The sequence below is a fragment of the Halichoerus grypus genome, chromosome 1 (assembly GCF_964656455.1).
Source record: "Halichoerus grypus chromosome 1, mHalGry1.hap1.1, whole genome shotgun sequence".
NCBI classification, from domain to species: Eukaryota; Metazoa; Chordata; class Mammalia; order Carnivora; family Phocidae; genus Halichoerus; species Halichoerus grypus.
The window spans coordinates 108,890,563-108,914,244 of record NC_135712.1 but is presented as its reverse complement, the minus strand read 5'-3'; the positions used below and the strand labels follow the sequence as shown (position 1 = coordinate 108,914,244).

Below are 23,682 nucleotides of genomic sequence, written 5' to 3'. Positions count from 1 at the left end.
ATCCATGTTAGGTTTCCTATGTATAAGGGAAGTATTTTATTTTCATGTAAAGAAAAGTACCACCGTTTGCTTAGAATACTCTTCTACAATTATGCAAGAGAAATGGCATCACAAAGTAATGCAGAAAGAGAAAACTCAATTTTGAGTGGCATCGCAATATTGTGAGTTTAAAAGGTCAGGCTGGCACAGGAGGCTCCAGTTTGCCACTCAATCTCATGCAGAATGCTGTGACAGCCAGGGCTGATACAGCTGAAAATATCTGTAGCCTTGGAAGCTTTGTAAGTTTCAGAAGGTCATTTTGGCATCTAGTAGGAACACTGATTCACACGGAAGGTCAAACTGGACAGCCAGGCCAAAAAAAAAAACCAAAAACAAAAAACAATAGGTTGCCGAACCCAGCAGTTGTAGATTTTAGAGCAGTTGTCCACTGCAGTAACCGGAGGTATCCTGATCCAGTGTGACCACCTTTCATTGAAATATTTTTAGAGGAGTACACTTTACTTGATGGTGAATTCTAACTTCTCTTTTTTCTTCTGAAACTTTTAAATATTGCATCTACAGCCTTACCTTGTACCAGGACAAACGTTACTTTCATTTTATTTATGTATGATGTATGCTCCATCAAAAAAGATGTGAGTCGGCTTACAACAGTAAAGTGCACATAAAATAGGACTGTAAAAAAGAGACATAACAAATCAATTAGAAGGAAAAGAGATGAAACAAGTACTTGAGATGAAATCGAGCGCTAAATTTCTTTCTCAGCTTTCTGGCAACCAAAGCAAAAGCTTTAGGAAGTAGAAAAATCCCGAGTTTACTAAATAGAATCTCTTCATAGCCCATGTACAGTCTTATTCTTAGCCCTTCAGGTGTTTAGTTAAATATTCTGACTGTCCTTGGGTGAAATCTTGGAATGGATGAGTTCCAATTAAGTAAGAAGTGAAGGCCAGATTCTTCAGCCTGGCCTTCAAGGCCCTAATTGATTTGGTTCCAGTCCCCAAACGCAGCTTTATTTCCCGCCAGCCCTGTTGCATGTGGGTGTTCCATATGGACCAGTTCCCCCAGGGCTCTTGTTCTGTGCTCTTGCATACCCCTGTCTTTGCTCGCTCTATTCCTGCCATCTGGATTGCCATTCCTTTTTTGTCTCTAGCCAAATGAGACTCGTCCTCCTTTCTTTCCATCCTAGATGTCTTGTCCGTCATGAGACCACCCCTGACTTCTCTCTCCTTTAACTCACCAGGCTTTATTGTTATCTCTGTTGTGTACTTCTCACTTTCTTTTTCTATGTACAGTTATTTGTGTGTTTGTTTTATGTTCCCTATTAAGCAGTTAATTCTTCACAGCTGGATCCCTGTACTCCCCCTGTGTCTAGGTTACATATAAAGGGCCGTCAGTAAACTGTTTGTATAATCAAGACATAGATATAATTTTATCTGTGTATTGTTTATTTTTGATGAATATATTTATTCATTTAATAAGGTTATTGTATGTGTTGGATATATTTAGATTTCTTTTAGGAAAATATTTCTTTTTTCAGGAGAGAAGGAAAAAAGAGAACTAAAAATAAATGAATAAAAAAATAAATGAGCAATTTTTTAATTGTTTTGACTCTGTGCCTTCATATCAGAAAGCAACTTAATATTTACCATTTCTCTGTGCCATAAGGTAAATAATATAATACAGAACAGGTTTGTTACATGTAAAGAAAAATATCATTTATGCCATTTCAGACCCTCAGTGCTCGCTCTCTAGTATCCTTTTCTATGGTTTTAACAGCTGCCAAAAGATCTATCTGACTCTACATGGCTTAGAAGTGTTTTAGACAGTTACTCTATCCCCTTCACTGCTTTTCAAACACTGTTTTAGTAGTTGATATAGATCAGCCTTACTATATGCAGACTTGCTTAGCACATATTCAGTTTTATACTTTTAGAGCAGTACTTCATTTTACGTATAGGGAAACTATACTGCTGATACATTTTAAGCTCTTGTAATGAAAGCTCTGAAGAAAATGTAGGCTCTTCTTGCTCAGAGGGCAGACAAATAAAAATAAAATCATGCTGAAAGACCTCTTCCTCAACAATTAATCTTTAAATCAGTTACTGAATATTTACAATTCTGTAGTGTATTAATTACTAGATTAAAATTGATTAACAGTCTTAGGAAGCTGATAGACGTGGTGTATAATTTTCACATCCCTAAGTGTACATTATTAGTGTCTAGTGCATACCCCATGGACATACAAGGACAATAGCATCCATCTCTCAACTCTATAAGGGACCATCTGATCTACTTCAGAATCTATATGCGAGCCTTTCTCTTCCACTTAAATCTCAGCACAAACCCCAGGTGATACAATTGTGGCCGCTGTACCATATCCCACTCCAGCCCCAATCTCTCTGTTCCTGTTGTATTTACAGTCGTTGTCATTTCCGTAAAGCTTGGTGTTAAATTGCCAGCAGGTGTTGTGAATGAAATGTTAAACCTGGAATCAGAAGACCTGATCTGGGATCCTGATTCTTCCATTTAATTAGCTTAGGGGACTTTGGTGAGTTAGTCAAATCATACAAGCCTCCATTTATTTGTTCACAAATGGGCAAGATAATATAACCATCTCTTAGAATTGTGAGGATCAAATGGCAAAAATCAGATAAAAATAAATGTATATGCCAATATATAAAATATTATTTGCTGTGTTGTACAATCATAGAATGTATGAATTCTGGGAGGAAAAGTAAATTTTTCTACTTAGCTCCTCCGGTAGAAACTTGCTATTAAAGAATCAGATGAACAACTTGCAGATTTTATATATAAACACAAAAAAGAAATGTAGCATAAGCCAACTTCTCAAAAGTTCATCTCTTCAAGGGTATATTACTTAATAAAGTAGTGAACATAGCTTGTAGTTTTATCCATAATAAAGTGGTTCTCATTGCAAGAAGATTAATTTCTTTTCCCCCCATTAACTTTAACACAGAGTTTTTTACTTCCAATTTAAATGAAGAGCTAGGAAATAAGTCTATCAGAGAAAGACAATTAGCATATGATTTCACTCATATGTGGAATTTAAGAAACAAAACAGAGGCTCATAGGGGAAGGGAGGGAAAAATAAAACAAGATGAAATCAGAGAGGGAGACAAACCAGAAGAGACTCTTCATTATAGGAAACAAACTGAGGGTTGCTGGAGGGGAGAGGGGTGAAGGGATGGGGTGACGGACATTAAGGGGGGCACGTGAAATAATGAGCACTGGGTGTTATATAAGACTGATGACTCACTGAACTCTACCTCTGAAACTAATAATACACTATACGTTAATTGATTTTAAATAAATTAAAAAAATAAAGAGCTAGTTTTTTGTTATATACGAAGAACATGATTTGACTAATTCCCTCATAAAAGTTTTTCCTTATTCTTTGGACACACACACACAGACACACATACAAACATACATAGATACCTACACACCCATTCATAAATTAATTCTTACTTAACATTTATCTATACTATTAACAGTTGATCTTATATTGTGGTGATTGAATAGGTGCTTAATTGTTTTTTCATCTTTTTACAAAATAACTTTACTATTATAAATTATTCTCATTATTAGTAAGAAGTAAAGAATCTATCACTGTCTTTAAAGAATTTAGTGTGTGTGTGTGTGTTTATATGTACTGGTTTATTTGACATTTAAATGATAGAATGATATGAAGTTTTAAGAGTGCTATATGATTGCTCTTTAAATTTATCCAGTGTATTCATTCAGATATACTGGGGAGATTTTTTTTGTAAGTTAAGTAGCTTTTGCATGCTAACTTGGAGTGACTATGAACAGGATTAGCATATAAGTGGTTTGAGACAGGATGAGTAGTATGCTATGGTGAGTAGTATCTTAGGAATGATGGGGAGGAACATGTATGGTGCCTGATAAAAAATAATACTTTAAAAAGCGAATATAACAGGGGCGCCTGGGTGGCTCAGTCGTTAAGCGTCTGCCTTCGGCTCAGGTCATGATCCCAGGGTCCTGGGATCGAGTCCCGCATCGGACTCCCTGCTCTGCAGGAAGCCTGCTTCTCCTTCTCCCACTCCCCCTGCTTGTGTTCCCTCTCTCACTGTGTCTCTCTCTGTCAAATAAATAAAATCTTTAAAAAAAAAAAAAAGGCGAATATAACAGAATTTTACATAACATTTTGCAGGTGGGTTAAGTTTCTAAAGTAGTTCATAGAATATAATAAAAAAGCTTGTTACCAAATCTCAAACAATCCAACTTTTCAGGACAGATATTCTTTGTTTTTAGGAAATTATTGGGTAGATACATAATAAACAATCTTTGGTGGAAGTAATATTCATAATTGCCAAAATTTAATGAGATTAAGAATAACCTGGAGTAGTTCAGTTAAAATGTAGACTCCTGGTCTTTATCCTCAGCTAGTCTAAGATGTAGGGCTCAGGAATATATATATTTTAACAGTCATCCCCAGGTGACTAATTCAGATAGTCCAAGACTCTTTCTAGAGCATCAGTATCCCAGAACAAAAAGTGTTGCTGTTAATAAACTGTTGGCAGTTGTTTGATTTTATTTGCAACTATCCGTGCATTGTGATTTGCCGTGGAAAGCTGGTCATTGCTTTTTAAGTGTATATGATGCCAACAGAAACACACAGAACCTTAATCACTGTCTCATTAGAAGGGTGTAGTCAGCTCTTTGGATTTCCACATGTGTGACAGCTTTTTTGGAATGCACAGAACCTTATGGGTAATTGAAACAACTAAGAAAGGGGTGTTCTTTTTCTGTTTAGCAAAGGAACCAAACCTCAGCTGCCATATTAGTTTGTTCATAGCGTGTTCAGTATGTATACTCTTTTGGAAAGTACAGAATCCTAACAATAAAATTTTTGATCTCCCGTGAGAAGCAAGACATTATTTACACTTGACAACATGGTAAAATCGCATTGTGAAAAAGAATGAAAGCATTGAACATGCCCACGTTTTGCCAACGAACCAACTTATATATGGGTACCTCTTTATTCTGTGAGCTGTTACTCAATAACTGGGGAAGAGTTTGAGGAAGGCAGAGTGAGGGAAGAATGTTTTATTTTCTAACAGGACATATGTCTATTGCCAAAATCCTACAAGAATACCGTGGTCATTTTAATTGGATGGGGAAGGTGCTTCAGGGAAGTACTCTACTCCAGGGTCAGAAATGACTACATGAGGACTCCCAGCCTAAGGGGAAATTACCACATGAGAAAATGTGTGTAGGCCTACATGAGTTCACCACAGTTCTATTGTGCCTTAGCTAGTTTGATAATGCCTTGCATTATTTATAGCAGTTGTCAGAAACCATTTCCTTTAGTCAATTCATGTCTAAAAACGGAGAGGGGGGAGCAGGATATTTTCTGACATTTGTAGAAATAATGTGTAAAAAAAGCATTCCCTTTATCATATGACAGTGTGCTGTCAGTGATTTTCCAAATATAACGTGCCCTGCAGACTCTGTTAACTACACATTTTGTTTTTATTAGTAAGAAAAGAATAGTAAGCTATATATTGTCCGTTTTGATACTCTCTCAACCCAGACATTCGTTTGGACTCCCAGTCCTTGTTCTTTAGCAAATTATACATATATATATACACACACACATACATAAATATAAACATTATAATTGTTTTACAGTGAAATGGTTTATTTTGAAATAATGGGAGTTGAAACACTGATTTTACAAATGTTTCCATTGATTAGCTGCCATCTGAGGGCTAACGGTTGAAAATATTTTGCAAAATACAAAGACAAGGCTTTAAGTTCTGCTTGTAGGAGAAAAGACCCATCATAACTTTGGCCTAGTCCCACAATAGAAATTTACAATCTTTTTTTTTTTTTGAAATTTACCATCTAGATATAGGGATTGTATCTTTTAAAGGACTAGATTTAGCAATATAGAAAAGCAGTGTTCATTGTTGGTGGAAGTACATATTGGTAAACGTTTTCTTGTAGGAAGCGTGTTCACAGTTAATATATGCATATACATTATGTTGTAAGTATGTTATTGAAACCACTCAAAATGTAAGAATAGTTTTATACATACATTGCAATGTTGCTTGTGAAAAATTAGCATTAACTTAGGTGGCTGCTATTAAAAAAATGGACATAGAGTGGAATAATACATAGTTGTTAAAAAGTATTTACATTGACCTATGTGTATTGACAAGGAAAGGTCATTATCCTATATCCTAGAAAGCAGGCCTCAGAACAATATGCTTATTAGTATGTTGCCCTCATTTCTGTAAGAATGATAAACTGTATGAGTGTGTATGTGTAGATGTGTTTATGTGTATGTGAATGCATAGATAAAGACTGTATATACCATACTAATAATAGTGGTCACCTTTGGGATGATAGGGGGTCTGATTTGGTGGTGGAGCGGAGGGGGGGTTTCACCTGGATTTTATTAAAACCCTTCTGTATGGTTTAAATTTATTACAATTGAAAGTGCATTTATTTAGTGATGTCTAAAACCAATGAAAGGAAGAAAGAAAGGATGGGACTTGATGTATGTAGTTCATGTAAATTACTTGCTAGAGATTTTTGTTCACTATTTTAATTTATACTTTACTATCTCTTCCATTATTTAGTAGTTTCTTTTTTTTTTTTTAAAGATTTTACTTATTTATTTGACAGAGAGAGAGAGAGACAGCGAGAGAGGGAACACAAGCAGGGGGAGTGGGAGAGGGAGAAGCAAGCTTCCGGCGGAGCAGGGAGCCCGATGCAGGGCTCGATCCCAGGACCCTGGGATCATGACCTCAGCCTAAGGCAGACGCTTAATGACTGAGCCACCCAGGCGCCCCTATTTAGTAGTTTCTATCTCTATACAGAGAATAGCCTTATAATTTATACCATACTTCTCAGTACACCAAAAAATCAGAATCATATTTAAGAGTGCAAATTGTTAATTGACTTTGAAATAATTTAGATTATTGTAGTCACTGGAAGGGTGGAAGTCTAGGTCTGGAGGGAGAAAAGAGGCTTAAAATTTAAATAACAGTATTTGGTTCAAATTTTAATTTGCTCCTGAGCCTTTACAATTCTAATATGAGAATCCTTTATTCTCATAGTCCTAATTGCACCACTTGATACGTTTTTATTTTATTTGACATCTCTTTCTGAATGTGAGTTCTGTGAAGACATGACATTTTCATGTATGTCTGCAAAAGAGTTCCTGTGAACCAGTGACTCATCTGCATTGTTTGATGCATTTATAATGAGCTTTCACTTTTTAAATATGTTAGAAATTCAAGGACATAGAGCAACACAAAGGTGTGGTAAACAATGTACATGTAGCTAAAAAAGGCAGGTATCCCATGGAGACAAATTATCTTTCCAGCTAATATTATGTTTTCTGACTTGTAGATTTCAGTGTGTTTCTCTTTTTTATGAAAAGTTGGTATATTTACCTGCACACACCCTTCCACACCCCCACAGGAATATTACGCAGCCATAAAAAAGGATCCATTTGCAGCAACATGGATAGACCTAGAGGGAGGTTAGACTGAGATATGATTTCACTCATATGTGGAATCTAAAAAAACAAATGAATAAACAAACAAAAAGCAGAATCAGACCTATAAATACAGAGAACAAATTAATGGTTGCTAGAGGGGAGGGGGCAAGAGGATAGGCAAAATGAGTAAATGGGAGTGGGAAATACAGGTTTCCAGTTAAGAAATGAATAATTCATGGGAATAAAAGGCACAGCATAGGGAATATAATCAGTGATATTATAATAGCAGTGTATGGTGACAGATGGTAGGTACATTTTGGTGAGCATAGCGTAACATATAAACTTGTCAAATCACTGTGTTGTGTATTTGAAACAAATGTAACATTGTGTGTCAACTATATTTAAACAAAAAAAAATTTTGTATGTTAAGCCTTATAAGAAATACTGAGATAGGCATGAACTAAATATGCCTCCCTATTCCTTGTCTCTTTTAAAGAAGTGTGGACCAGGGGCGCCTGGGTGGCTCAGTCGTTAAGCGTCTGCCTTCGGCTCAGGTCATGATCCCAGGGTCCTGGGATCGAGTCCCACATCAGGCTCCCTGCCCGGCAGGAAGCCTATTTCTCCCTCTCCCACTCCCCCTGCTTGTGTTCCTGCTCTCGCTATCTCTCTTTCTGTCAAATAAATAAATAAAATCTTTAAAAAAAAAAAAAAAAGTGTGGACCGGCCTTTAAATCTAGGCTTCTGCAAAATTCAATCTGAAGCTCTGAGTTATTATATCGCACTTGCAATAATATGAGCATAATTTGTTGTTGTGCACATCTCAGACCTAAGTGAGTATGTGAGTTATGTGGAACCTTCTCCAAAGTATACTTAAGCTACACTGAAGTGAAAATATGAGTTGTCGGGCGCCTGGGTGGCTCAGTTGGTTAAGCGACTGCCTTCGGCTCAGGTCATGATCCTGGAGTCCCCGGATCGAGTCCCGCATCGGGCTCCCTGCTCAGCAGGGAGTCTGCTTCTCCCTCTGACCCTCCCCCCTCTCATGTGCTCTCTCTCGCTCTCTCTCTCTCTCAAATAAATAAATAAAATCTTTAAAAAAAAAAAAAAAGAGCTATTTGCTTAAAAAAAAAAAAGAAAATATGAGTTGTCAATGCATGTCCTTGTTTTGTTACATATCTTCCTTCCTCCTTTAAATTAGGGAAAAACAATGGGGTCTTGACTCACTATTAATTAGGGAAAATTCTTGTTTATATGTGAGTGTATGTGAATTTGTGATTTTTTTTTAAAAAAGCTCAAGTTAAAACAGATTGTAATATTTTATTATTAGGAATAAATTATTTTTTATTATTGTTATGTTAATCACCATACATTATATCATTAGTTTTTGATGTAGTGTTCCATGATTCATTGTTTGTGTATAACACCCAGTGCTCCATGCAGAAGGTGCCCTCTTTAATACCCATCACCAGGCTAACCCATCGTCCTACCCCCCTCCCCTCTAGAACCCTCAGTTTGTTTCTCAGAGTCCATAGTTTCTCATGGTTTGTCTCCCCCTCCGATATCCCCCCCCCTTCATTCTTCCCCTCCTGCTATCTTCTTCTTCTTCTTTTTTTTTTAACATATAATGTATTATTTGTTTCAACAGTCTTACACTAACATTGGTATATTAAGAGAATGCTTGAAATTATTTGTGAAAAAAGGTAAATTTTGAGGTCAAATATATCAATAGAAGTATTCAAAGAATGAAAATAGTAAACCTTTATAGCTTGAGTATTTGTAAAGTTTGCAGTAAGAGATACATTTTTAAAATGATAGGGATTTTTGCTGATTAAATGGAAAGGAGTTGTTTATGTACTGTGTTGTGTCATGAGAAGTCCACTAATTCATTAAATTGGATACATTCATGTAATACCATACTATATTTATAATTGGTTTCATTCATTATATTCTGAGGAATAATTATTTTAGATCTCTTTATTTAACTACAAACATACATTTTACTTAATTTTCTCATAATGATTAATAATTAAGCAACACATATTTTGGGCAATCTTCAATAGAAATGTCAGTGCAATTTCCCAGATTGAGGTCACTATGTTAGGTTTTAAATCAGACCTATCTGGAAATTCAAGATTCATCTGTTAAGATGAAGCTTTTGTACTCAGATATACTTGATATTGAGATATTGAGAGCTATTGCCACTTAAGATTTTAAAAATTCTGGAAAGTGTGACAACTACGATTAAATCTGGTTCTAATAGATATACTTTATTTTTGGTGTACTCTCTTGCTCACATGCACTCTCTCTCTATGTATATACATATATACACACACACATACATCTATATCTATACATATATGTATACACAGAAAGAGACAAATATTATACATACATATATATGCAGTATATGTAGTATATATATAGTCATTTCTTCTCATGTTGACTTTATAATTTAGCTCATTTAGTTGAGTCTGCTCAAGTGAAAAACAGGCATAGGTTAATTGTGGAGAAGACCTTAATGACCACCGGTTGTGAGAATGATTTCTGCCCTGGAAGGAAAGTCAGGACAGTGGGACAAAGAGGTACGCATGCAGCAGATTTCACTGATGCACAGGACGCCATGGGAATATTTCCTCAGTTTTCTCATTAATCACCTTTGAGTTGGGCAATAACAATATTAGGGAAGCATAGATGAATTTGCTACCATTTCTCATGCAATGAAGGTCACATTTAAACATGTGTTAGGCTGAAGTACCACCAACCTTGTAAGAAGGTAGGTGATGTTATTCAAAAGATATAAATGTGAAAAATTTAAAACTAAGATTTTGGCCCCCAGTTACTATGCCAAATAAAATTAACTCATTTGAGTAAACTTTAGAATCAAAGTCTATAATTATGGCATTGCATTGGGAATAACAATATCAGTGTTTTGGCATTCACAGTTTTGTCATGCTAATTTCACATTGGTAGATTCCATTTGGGTCAATGTACCGTTTTTCCTGAAAATTGCCAGGATGGTGAGATTTGTTTTTTCCTACCATTTTAGCTCCTGAGCACATAGCAACATTGTTAATTTTGTTGTTTGTGTTCTGATTTCCTAACTATTTGTTATTTTGAAATATTAAATAATATGGATAGATCAGAAATGATGTAAGGCTAACAAGATGACTTCTTTGTGTAATAGGTAGAGCAGGCAAAACACTAAATAGGCTTAGTGTTTTTTCCTTAAGAACGATAAAGTGGCATTGTAGTATTATGTCATTATAATTTCTTGTAGAATAGACGGAAATGTTAAAAGGCTGCCTGTTTGAATATCATCAGAAAAAAAATGCAAATTTTCCCTTCTTTTGCCAGAACTGAAGACTGATTCTGTCAGAAATTCACAGATAATTATTTAGATGTTTTAAATTTGCAAAGCCACATGTAACTATTTCAGATTCTTCTGTGGATAAGAAAATCTTCCATCAACTTCATAATTGAGGAGGTATATAAATACGGTCCTGTGTTAACTTCCCTGCCTCACGCTCTCTTTCCAATGAGTGGAGTTCGATGCTGGTTTCATTCAGTTGTGAAGGTAACATTGCCAGTGTATCAAACGGGCCTTGTAACTTATAGAAAATACTTTTAAACTAGCATTCAGATGTACTAAGAAATGTTTAGTCATGCCACAAATAGATCGCTGGCTTTCTCTGGACCAGGCACTGTTTTGGTGCTGGCTTGTTCAGTGGAGAGCTAGCTTAACAGCTGCCGACTCTCACGGAGCTTACATATTAATGGCCAGAGTAGATGATAAGCAGATGGTAAGATAGGTACATAATATTACACCCAATCCTAACAAGTGCTCCAAAGAAAAATAAAGCAAGGTAAAGGTCTGGCAAGTCTGGGCTGGTGTTGAGAGGAACAGAGAAGGTTGGATACTCTGACAGCGGCCGGAAAAGCTTCTAGGAAGATAACTTTGCAGTAGGGGCGGGATGAAGACCTAATTAGGTACAAAGCTAGTGAGCCACTAAACAAAAAGTACAGCCTGCCATTGTGATATTTATCTTCTAATGATCTTAAGGCTTTTAATTTTTTTTTATTTTGCCTGATAACAGGAGACCATTCAAAATTCACTTTTTAATCATTGCGTAGAGGCTTCCTGTTTTCTTTGGTCTCAAATATAAATACGGAAGGGACAATAAGCATTTTCTATTGAGTGCAGTTTAGTGAGTTGCTTTTGGAATTCTAATCTTTGGCGATAGTGTATTTCCTAACCAACACTCCTTCGTTATCCTTCTAGTAAGGGACCACTTGATGATTAGGGTATTGAGCCTACCAGAATTGTAAAGGAGTGCTTTGACAGACCGTAGATGACTTATTTGAGTTACCAAACTTCCCTTTTCTTGGCAGTAGCTTGTCAGCCTAACACAGAGCAATGTGTCAGACCAGCCAGCCTCATTAACGGTCGGCATGTGTGGTTGAAAGTTATCTTTTTTTCTCAGCAGTATTTCTAAAACTTCAGTTATTTGCATATCTCCTTCATGATTTTGCCAATATATTTACTTAGGGTTTTTTTGTTTTTTTTTTAGTATATTAGTCTTATTCTCTAAATTACTTCTATTAAATGTTAGCTTCTTTCTAAGCTATGGTATCCGTGTGATCAGAGGCTTGATGAGCTAGTTTTTGCATTCTGATGCATCTATTAAAATTATGTTGTTTCTGTATCACTTAAAATGGCCATGGGTGCTACCCGTAGTGTGCTTACCCCTTGCTGAGAAACACTGATCTCAGCTTTTTGTTATATGGAGTTGAATCCTGCTGAAGACTGCATTAACCCGTTCATACTGCAGTTTTCCCCATGTAATAACTAACGGCCTTGTTACTGTATTTAGTACCTTAATGAGTAGAGAAATGGCTGTACAGCTTCCAGAAATGCTTAGTTGGTTTGTATACTAAAATCTCTGTTAATATTTGGGGCAAGCCCTGGGCAAAACTGTACTGTGAGTTAATTCACTAAAGTCATGCATTGCTAATTATGGACTTTTTGACATCAGTGCACCTGGGGGAAAAGTTATGGTTTGGGGCAAGGGGCTGCTTCTTGTCACCGGCAAACATTATATGGTGAAGCTGGCTTTCTTTTCCAGTTAGATTAAAGCTGTCTTAGTAAATTAAAAAAAAAACAAAACACCTCAAATAATTACTCTGTTAACTTCCTCAATATGTAAGCTATTTCAAAATCAAAAGCTTATGAAAAAAGTCCCCAAAATTCCCAGCTAACTGCTCTGGGATGCAGTAGGACCAACCTCCCTATATTTGGTTCAGAAGAACTGAAATGATTATTACATGTATATGACTAAGACATTTAACCTTGTTCGTAGAGGCCATCCAGTTCTCCAAAACAGAATTTCAGTCTCCTACCTTGCAAGCACCTCTTTATCCTCTATTGCAGTATGTATGCATCCCTTAAATAGATTTTCATATGAAGCCATCCACTGTCAGCTTTGATGCTAATATATATTAGTTGCTTTGAGACTCATTTTTAGTAATTTGCCACACTCTTTTACTTTATCCTTGATTCTTTTCTTAGCTTCCTTCCCTCCAGCTTTACATTTTCTTCTTTTCCTTTCTATTTCCCCCTTTGTATCTTAAAGTAGAAAATGTATGTTATTTCTGATACCACTCAAGGAAGAATTGGATCTTGGTTGTTACGGCAGAACATGCTTATTTGTAGAACATATCACATAATGTGAGGAGCTCTTTGGTTAGTGTTTGGAATTTGATCAATAGGCACAAGAGGGCTTGTTGTTACATAAGTTTTAAAAAAGTTTGAGTCTTACTGTAAAACTATTAAATGGTCCAATCCTTTTTTTTTTCTTTTTTGGTGCAGGGAAGTTTATTATAATATGTTGAAGTATAGGTCAGAAATTTACTTCAGAAGCAATTTAGCTGTTAGTAAATATCTTTCAAGTAGAAATATTTCCTTCATAATTATTTACAAACAACACATACTTTGGAGGCAAATATGTTTGCAAGAATTCTCACAATGTGGAAATTACCCACACACTTTTAAGCACCTTCTCTATCTATAGAATAAAAATCCATTACCAACTGAAATAATGTTTTGGGAATTCAGTATTGATCCAAATCTTATTCAATCGTAATTTACCAAAACACTCAATTATGAAGATTTCCAGTCTTCTCTGAAGTTCTTCTGTTTGAAAAAAGAGAAGGATTATAAGACAATAATCTGATCTCAGCAATTTAGATATAATCTCTGTTCATTACCCCAGTGCCCCATATCAAGGACTGGCATGCACATTGCTGGGTACAGCTACACTAACAATCCGTAAAGGTTGGTGTCTGTTTTGACTGCTCAGTCTCTATGCCTAGTTAGTAGGAAATATTTTGATTCTCATCTTTGCGTATATATTTTACAATTAAACAGTATTAAACTTACAAATACGTGTGTATCTATAATTTTTTCAGTAACCCTTTGTGAAGTGAATAGAATATCTCTGCTATGGAAAATAAAAATGTCCAAAGTATCCATTTGCAAACATTTTACTAATTAAAGTATATTTTGTGCCCGAGTGAGATTAAGCTTGGAACATGGCAGAGAGGAAAAATAATCAACTCTAGATATTGATTTTGTGGTTGTATTTACATAACCACCGACCAATGAAGATATTTCTAATGGTACCATTATCCTTTCTCATGCTGTGTGGCCCCCATAGATCATGATGAGCTATTTCCTTCCTTTTGGGGATACAACCTCATGTACATGTTTATTCCTGTGAGTTTGAATAAAATTTATTCATTTATCAAATATTTTGAAAATGTCTGTTATGTTCCAGGAACTGGGATAAAAAAGTGGTGATAGACCCTGTTGTCAGGGGATTTATAACCTTTGGGTTAAAAGAGCTATAAAATACTGAGGGTATTCTGAGATGGAATAATGTTTAGCATAGTTGGCCCAGCCGTGGAGAGAAGGTGATACCTGAATAGCAACTTAAAACAAGAAGGGATTTACCAAGCTGAAGGGGTGAGGAAGTGTGTCACTCCAAACAAAGGGTTAGCATGTAACAAGTCCCAGGAGCCTACACCCGTGTGGCATATGCCAAGAACCTTCCCAGCTCCTGGCAGCTCCTGTCTATGGCGGAGGATACGAGAGGGGCAGCAATGGGAGAAACGGAAAGTAAAGATAAGGACTAGCGTAGTCTTTGAATTTGGCTTGAATTAGAGCATTGATGGCCATCGCTGACCAGTAAAGTAATGAGTGTGGAGGTCACACTGATATAGATTCAAAACTGAAGAAGCAGAAAAACAGCACGTGTAGATGACTCTTCAGACATTTGTCTGGGAACAGCCGATAAAGAGGATTAGGGAGAGGAAGGACGCATAGCTAGGCAGGGCCCCCTTCCTCCTGCCAATCCGCCCCCTCTAGTCCGGAGCTACCTCAGCAGGTTGAGGACTAAGAGAAAGCGTGTAGACAAGGCAGGGCATTCACAGATAGAGGGAGTGTAAAGGGAACGGATGTTCTGAGAAGGAGCGAGTCAAGGTGGACGCTTAACGGTGTGCAAGCGAAGGCAAAACTGGAAGACGAAAATGAAAGATACGTAAAGATAGCTTAAAGATGGGTGGCAGGAAGGTGAGAGAGAGTTCATGTCTGAGGGCTACTCTTTTGACTATGAGATATCTGTGACCTGGAAGATCATCGTAGGCTGTGAGTGGGAGGAATATGGAGGAGGGAGGAGGGGCTGGAAAGTGTTGAAGTTTTAGAAAAGCTGCTATGGGGAATGTCCGAGGGAGCTGTCCAGGGCTGGAGGAGGATTCCTAGGCTGCGGGAGGGCCTGCATGACCCAGGAATATAGTAATTTATAGAGGAAGTGATGGGTGTATGTGTGTGTGTATGTGTTTGAGCGTGTGTTTGTGTGGTTCATGTGTGGTGTTATACGTGTGTTTATATGAGTGTGTTCGTATGTGTGTTTGTGTGTTTCTGTGCCCTAGAGGTAATTCCAGTCCAGATGTAGTAATCGATCATTTAATTTACCAGTTATGGACTCCGTATATTTTCCATCACTGTGCTGAGCACTGGGGTTCTGAGACGAGTGACATTGTTTCTGACATATAATTTAGTGGGTCATACGTAGAAGTGAGTAACAGACCATACTGGGGTGCAAAGATAATTCAGAAAAGACCTCATTAATAAATGGGTGGATGGAGATGGAGAAAGTCACATCTTGGGAGTTTCTTGGAGGAAGTGACATCTTAGCTGGCTTCCAAAAGAGGTGAATTGTTGCAGGTGAGGCACTTGAAGATTTTAGCAAGAAGGACAGAAGAGGTTGTTGGACACAGATGGGTACATGCTAAAGGCCTGGAGTAGTTGAGAAGTCCTGAGTGTAGAGCAGTCAGGAAGGTGGATGAATCTTAGAGTTTATGACCGACTTGCCTTTGTTTTTATATAATCAGGAGTTAGGACCAGAAAGTGTTTTGAAAACAAAAATATTTCTTGAGTTGGTTCTTTTTAACCTTTCTCAAAAGTTGTAGTCTTACTACAGTGTTTCCCAAACCTGGTATCTGCTAATTTTTTGTTTGTTTGTTTGCTTTGTTTTTAATTAGTATTAAGAATGACAGTATTTGGGCACCTGGGTGGCTCAGTCGGTTAAGTGTCTGACTTCAGCTCAGGTCATGATCCCAGGGTCCTGGGATCGAGCCTTCTGTCAGGCTCCCTGCTCAGTGGGGAGCCTGCTTCTCCCTCTCCATCTGCCCCCTACTCATTCTCTCTCTAGTGCTTTCTCCCTCTCAAATAAATAAATAAAATCTTTTAAAAAAAAAAAGAATGACAGTATTAATCCTTAAAGAAATTTTTAAGAATTCTGCTAGATATCTATAGATAGATCTGTTTGGGTTCTATTTTTACATATTCATATCCTGTATTCCAGTTTCCAAATTATGGTTCCACATGTACCATATGCCAATTGGCCATATTTGGCCTTCGAAGAAGTAAGTGTGATCAAACACTATTATATTGTGCCAATGCTTTTTTGGAGTGCAAAACTTTTGGAGTTATTAAAGCCTTGTTTCCTTTGTTGGTAACATTCAAAAGAAAAAAAACAACTGTGTACTTTTGTTTCTGTAACTACTGAGCATTTTCTGAAAGTTTTTCCATCCCGATTGAAAGAGAAAGTTAGTTGTGAGAGGCAAAAATGCCCTCTGTAAGGAGCAGTCTCTTAGTAGTGCGGAGTTAATAGATCATCAGGCAACAGGGGATCCCCCAGCCCCCAACCTCCGGCTTCGTTCGTACCTCCGAAGTGCATCACGCTGCCCAAATCCAATCGCTCACTTAATATTTAATGTTTCTGCGATGGAATCACTTTCCCCCTTGAGGTTGACTTCAGATTTGCCAGACACACTGACAACAGTGCACTCCTTATTTTCCCCACATGACCTCAGCTTCTGCTTAAAAAATGTTCAAATAAAGGATGCTTTTGTTCGCATCTCGCCTGCCTGTGATATATTGACAAAGTGTCTGCCGGCTGAATGGAATAGTTTTACAGTATGAGAGCTGCTTTCAGTGGAGGGGCAGGACTTGGGCTTTAGAAGGAAGTGAATTGGATAGGTCAGGAGAATGTACCATTTGTAAACACCCCTTTCCTTTTTTATTCACGTGTCAGGACAGCGGGAGCAGGCTGTTCAGTGCCTGTCCCTGCACAGAGCCAGAGGGAAAAGCAGCTTGGAAGTCAGCTGCAATTTTTAAACCTTGCTTTTTATTCCCCGGTAATGATCTTCAAGTGCTTGGACTTGTCTTAGAAGCTGTTTTGAAACTAACATGGTTTAGTCCACTAACTGCATGTTGGGTAAATTCAAAACCCACATGCTCGTCCTCTTGCAGTGGAATAAGTCACATCTGATGGACATTTTCTGTGCTTATAGCATAGTAATGAACGTCTGACAGGCGCGACCTTTCATAAGACAACCCACTCTATTGGCTTTCTGCCCAGAATATTGCTGCAACACTATCTGTGATTGGTTATCTCTCTATCATGCATTGCTTCACAAGGGGAAACGGCCCCTTTTTTTAATAAATCTACGATGGCTGGCTGCAATATGCCTCACTGTAAGTATTTGTGTGTGTGTGTGTGTGTGTGTGTGTGTGTGTGAGAGAGAGAGAGAGAGAACAAGCAAGAGACAGAGACAGAGAAGGAGAGAAGCTGACTTGAATATTACTTAGTCTGGTAGCACATGGCAAGGTTGTGATACTGTAGGACATCAGTGAAGTGCTACTTAGTAAATCTTAACCTATCTCTTTTTTCTACAGGTTGGTACTAAGAAGTGCCTTTCCTGACGTCTCTGCTGCTTGGACCCGCTTCTAGAGCAGTCTCTGCTTTTGCCTTGCTTGCTGCCAGCTAGACTGTGACGACAGCACATCCACCCTCCACCTCTAGCCCAGACACCCCCATTTCTACTTATAATCAAGACAAAAGCTCTAAGTATCTGGCATTGCCCTAGGCTGCTTTAGTTTTAAAAGAAAAGTTTGCTGAAAAAGTAAGATCTCTTCTGCCAGGAAATCAAGGAGGAAAAAAAAAATCATTTTCTCGATTTGCTCTAAACTGCTGCATCTGTCTATGCCAAACTAATCAATACCGATTGCACCACCAAACTCCATTGCAAATTCAGCTGTGAGGAGATTCCCTTTCAGACAACTTTGCTGAAAGCAGCTTGGAAATTCGGTGTCAAAGGGTCTGCCACGTTTTCATGCTTGCATTTTGGGCTCCAAATTGGCACTGGGAAGGGGTTACTGAGAGCACAAGGCTGATTCGAGGCCCTACTTTTAAACATTCATCTACTTACGATTCTAGTATTTCTCTAAAAACCAAAACCTCTTTGAATTAACAGTTTCATGCTGTGAATTTCTAGTGGGAGATCTTTTCCTTGATATTGACAACACAATTTTCCATGTACTTTTAAAGCAGGGAGTGGGGAAAAAAGTATTTTGGAGGGGACACTTTCATCATCATTTTACAGTTTTATCAGTTCAGCTTTTTTTTTTTTTTTTTTTGCTGGTTTTTTTTTTTTGTGGGGGGGGTTGGGTTTGTTGGTTTCACTGAAAAATTTAACTACCTGTAAAATCTAAACATGGCTGTTAGTGTCACACCAATTCGGGACACAAAATGGCTAACACTGGAAGTATGTAGAGAGTTCCAAAGGGGGACTTGCTCACGGCCAGACACGGAATGTAAATTTGCACATCCTTCGAAAAGCTGCCAAGTTGAAAATGGACGAGTAATCGCCTGCTTTGATTCATTGAAAGTGAGTAAATATTATATTATTTTAAGGATATGCAATAATTGAATAGAGGGGATATGGACATTTAGTCCATTGAGTTTGGAATTATGGATTGCTTTGTTAATAGTTTAGTTATACGGTGTGTTCTTATTGATGTTTTTGGGGGTGGGGGACTTTTATTGAGAAGCAATAGAACCATGTCTGGCCAAACTTTGTTATGAATAACTTCGTCAGTTTTTTTTTTCTAAAACAGAGAGTATCAGCATACTTTTTACTTAGTAATAGCAATGTCAATGTCTATAGGAATAGTAAATGTACATACATAGGTGTGTTAGCATATACACAGATTATACAAGGCCATGGCAATAGCTGAATGAAGATGATACGTTTTTCCTTGTTTGTAAAGGTGCTGTACCGTTGCTTGTAAAAGAACAGATTTCTAGGCAGCTAAACTTGACTAGACTTTTTATATTAACATTTTGACATTGTGGGTTTCCTTTTTATTGTATAAGCGTATTCTTTTAAGGCCAGAAACAAGGCATTTTGTGGAAGATAGAGAAGTAAGGTTCTGTTGCTACTCCAGTACCCTATCTGAGGCATAAACTTTGTTGAATGTTGAGTTTTATAAATAAGTAGAAACTTTTAGGTACTGTTACTTGGATTTTTTTTTTTTTTTAGCTCCTAAACTTTTAATGTGAAATAACTTAGTTTATTTTGTTGGATCCTGATTATTTTGAAATTGGTAACAGTCTCAGCTAGGAGTGTTAAAAGTTAGCTTTTGTTGGGCACCATAATACTGAAAGATCTGTTTTAGTATATCTTGACATTCAAAAATGTCATTGGTTCGTGTTTCAGGTATCAAGTTTGAAAATGCGCCTTTTAAAAAGATAGCATATGTGTCTTTATTCTGACATGCAAGGTCAAGACTAGAAATGTGAAGATTCCTGGGTACTTTCACTTATTCGGTTTAATTGAATTGCTTTTGAATACTAATGTGCCAGTGGAATTCATTCTTTGAACCCGTGGGGGGGGTGGTCACTATCATTTCTACATCTATAGAGAAGTAAAAAGTTTCATAGATCCATCTTGTCTTTTGCAAAAGAAAAAAAAAAGTGCTGTTATAATAAAAATGCTTTATTTAATAACATGGGGTGCAATTAACTAATATAGTCAACTCATATGTTAACTCATAACTCACCCTGATGTGTTATGAGTTAATGTATGAGTTGACTATTCTAGTTAATTGCTTCTTGGCTCAGCTTGGGCTGCCTACTTTGCTAAAGTTTTCGCCAAAGACTCAGGTTATTATCTTCAGAGTAGCATTTCAAGGGAGGTGTTCACAACAACAAAGATATCTTATAGTGTTAGATTATTCTTAATGTCATAGTCATAAAGATCAATAAGCCAAAAGTTATAAATTACCATTGGGCCTTTCTCTTACTTTCTTTTGAAAGGCTTCGATGAAGGAAGGGCACAGTGGTTGTACCTTTGTGAATGTGTATTCCTAAATTCCTGCTGACTGAATTTAGGTGTGATTAGAGATGGGGACCCATAAAATGAGGGGGCAAATGGCTAATTACACTTCTCAGTAGCCAGCTGTGTCCATAAGTAACCCTGTTTTGACCCAATTACTAGTAAATCCAGTTTTTAATCCTACAGACAGTTGATGGCGCACTCGTAGCTACAAGATGAAGGACATTAAACTGGCTGTGACATTGAGTGGTTTCACAGAAGACCTGCCTCCACAGCATTTGGAAACATTGTGAAATGTTAAAATTCAGTTGCTATTTTTCCATCTCAAAATATTTTTTTAGTGGCTGTTCACTTGTGGACACAGAACAGTCTCCCTTTGAGTAAAACAGGAGCATTGCTTAATGACATGCTGTGTGGGTAACAAGATTGAACTGCCACATCAGGGACTTTTTTTTAATAACGAGTAATTTCAAGATTTAAATTTACTTATGAAATGAACTCAATATCGCAGCTAATCAATGCAAACTTGTCCTTATTCTTTGTCTTTCGAAGAGAAACTGAAATTTAATTTATGGTGTCTGAAACTTGGTAAAATATTTTGATTTGAATAAGAGGAAAAAAAAAACAAACACAAAATTTGTTTGTGGTGGAGGTTCATACCCAGAACAATAGCTCCTAAAATGTTAGTGAAATAACCAGATTAAGAATTCATGTAACATATTTGGAATGTGTAATTAAGTATTTATGTTTCAAAAACCACCTTTCTTAGATACATATTTATAACTAACACATTGTGTGATTTTTAATACAGTATTTAGATTACTGCCTTTTAGGTAGTTGTCTTCCTGTATTCAACGTTGTGACTAAAATAGATCAAAAACATATTTTAACAGTTAAGGTAACTCTGTGACTCATGCTTGAAGTTCTGAAATTTGGGAGCATTATGAGGTTTCCATGCCAATAACCACTAGATCATTTGTATTGTTTCAGAGAGTAAACGGAAGGAATTTGGAAAACTTGTAATATCCTGACTTCTTTAATTAAGTGTGTTGTATGTATTCCTACAATCCATAGTCCAGCCTTTTGTGAGTTCTTGAGCCATGAGATGGAGGTAGCCTGTGTAATCTACTATTTTTAGCAAGTTAGGAAAGCAAACCAAATACTCTGTGAGAGGACCCTGTGAAATGGCTGTACCCTTCAGCTGTGCTGTTGCAGACTTTGGCCAGGCTCCCAGGTGACTTACGTTCATAGCAGACTTCTGCTTAGAAGAGGAGAATTCGTTTCATTAAAAACCGAAGTCAAACAGTTCAAGACAGTATTTACGTAAAAGAAACCAATTGGCATATTGCTAAAGGTAACAGGAAGAAGATTAGCTGATGGCATTTTAGTTGCATATCAGTGATTTCAAAGTTTAAATAATTAACTTAGATTAAATTTACTGCGTGAAAACACAGAGTTCTGTATCTTAGTAGATGTGTTGCTAAGTGAAATGGGAGTACATGATAATTAGGAATATGTGTATATATTAAGTATGTTGGAAATAGAATGGTAATAGGAAGAGAGAGCAAAAGTTGTAATAATGTGTGTTAGTTTAGCTATTTTAAACACTTTATTGTTCTCACTTAATTTTGCTTTTGTACTTGCAGTCTCAATTGACAACAGTCTAAGAATATACTCAAATTGAGAATTAGATCGCTTACACACCATAGATTTGAGTTACTTCAGAAACGGTGAACATTTGAAAAGGTAGATTATTTTAGGCTGGAGAGGATTTTTTTTTTCCTTATGGCTTGTGAAAGGGATACCAAAGGGGGAAAAAAAAAAAGCTGAAGGAAAAATGTCAACACAGCAAGCTGCCATTAGAATACTATATTTAAGAAATGATTCAAATAACAGTTAATTGACAAGTTACCTATTTTCTTCAGTAATAATCAGTCAACTAAAATTTAGGTAGTTGTTTAAAGGAAGCCTACAGGGACGCCTGGGTGGCTCAGTCAGTTAAGCGTCTGCCTTCTGCTCAGGTCATGATCCCAGGGTCCTGTGATCGAGCCCCGCATCGGGCTCCCTGCTCAGCGGGGAGTCTGCTTCTCCCTTTGCCTTCCCCCTGCTCATACTCACTCTCACTCACTCACTCTCTCTCTCAAATAAATAAATAAAATTAAAAAAAAAAAAACCACATACCTGAAAAAAACTTAAAAAAAATAAAAAATAAAGGAAGCCTACAGAATGTATTTTATTGTGATGTCAAGTTATTTATACTATCAAAAAAGTATGCTTTCAGCCTATGCACAACACAAAAAGACTACTGCTTATTGAATTTTTCTTTTTCAAATATCCGTTCATTTCTCAGGTGCAGGAGGAAGGGAGATACATATAACCTTCATATTTACTATCTATTTTCCAAAAATCTAGCAAAATTCTTTTACCTTTGAAAACTTTACTCACTTGTCTTCTTATCAAATTAGGCAGTGTTGTTTTAGATAATTGAGTGTTCATTTCACTATTCTACATGTTTGTGTGTATTTATAGCCCAGCCAATCAGATTTGTCACAGACACATCCGAGATCAGATTCCACTGCAAAGTGTCAGGGAATCAAGGGCCCTGAGTGAACACATTTAAGGTGCTTCTGAAGACCTAGCAGAATAAATGGATTCAGCTATTAGAAGACATACAAATGTGTAAGCATCCAGGTAAATGAGCAACTAGAAAACTTAAAGCCAGTAAGGAAAATCAAGTCTCTAGCTTGTCACACAGGAGCAGGGTGGCCTAACTGGACATGATAAAGTGGTCCCGAAGGTTTTTATAGTTAAGTTGTAGGATGTCCTCCGGTGTTAGCACGGTGTATTTCCAATCGCTTGTGTTGTTACTGCTCTTTCTGAGTTCCTGGCCTAGTCTTTTCATCCTGTCTTTTAAACCAGTTTAACTGGTAATCCTTCCAAAATGATTATTTGCAAATTTCACACTAAACGTCTGATTTTGAAACTTTGATCGCATAGGCTCCTAATCGGAATAACTTCTACCAAGAGTTTTGTCGTTGTTACTGCTTTGCTGATGGCATCTCCTGTGTGATGTTACAACTTGGACGAGTAGGTATACATGTCACCCTGCAGGTGCACATGCAGTGTGTCCCTCGGTGACAGGTGGACATAGGACTATCTCGTTCTCCCCTAATAACTTAGGAGATGAACTAACCAGAAGGCATAACTTGTGGAACAGTGTGTATCATGTCAAAGTTCAAATTGTATTTCCTAACCAGAATCTCCCCAACTTTGTCAAGAATCCTCTGTGAATGTGCTACGATGCCATCCACTCTGATACGAACTTTTCTTTAATAAATTCTCAATGGCTGCAGCGGCTTTGGTAGTACTTACAGGTTTTTGTTTTTGTTTTTGTTTTTAAGATTTTATTTATTTATTTGAGAGACCGAGAGAGTGAGCGAGCACGAGCGGGG

The 23,682-nt window shown here is 37.1% G+C and overlaps 1 protein-coding gene across 20 annotated transcripts in view; it reads left to right on the top strand.

The window, feature by feature from the left end:
- The window catches only part of MBNL1 (muscleblind like splicing regulator 1), a 202,611-nt gene that overhangs the window by 37,480 nt on the left and 141,449 nt on the right, over window positions 1–23,682 (top strand). For 13 of the 20 annotated variants that reach the window (XR_013446880.1, XR_013446873.1, XM_078070123.1 and 10 more), the window contains exon 2: window positions 17,790–18,781. The exons of 6 other annotated variants lie outside the window; for them this stretch is intronic. Coding sequence is in view for 12 of the 14 variants with exons in the window: in XM_078070123.1 (XP_077926249.1) it covers window positions 18,608–18,781 (174 nt within the window). In the remaining 2 variants the exon portion in view is untranslated. Of the gene's footprint in view, window positions 1–17,216; window positions 17,589–17,789; window positions 18,782–23,682 lie in introns of those variants that run through there. One more of the 20 variants, XM_078070116.1, reaches the window with a different exon arrangement.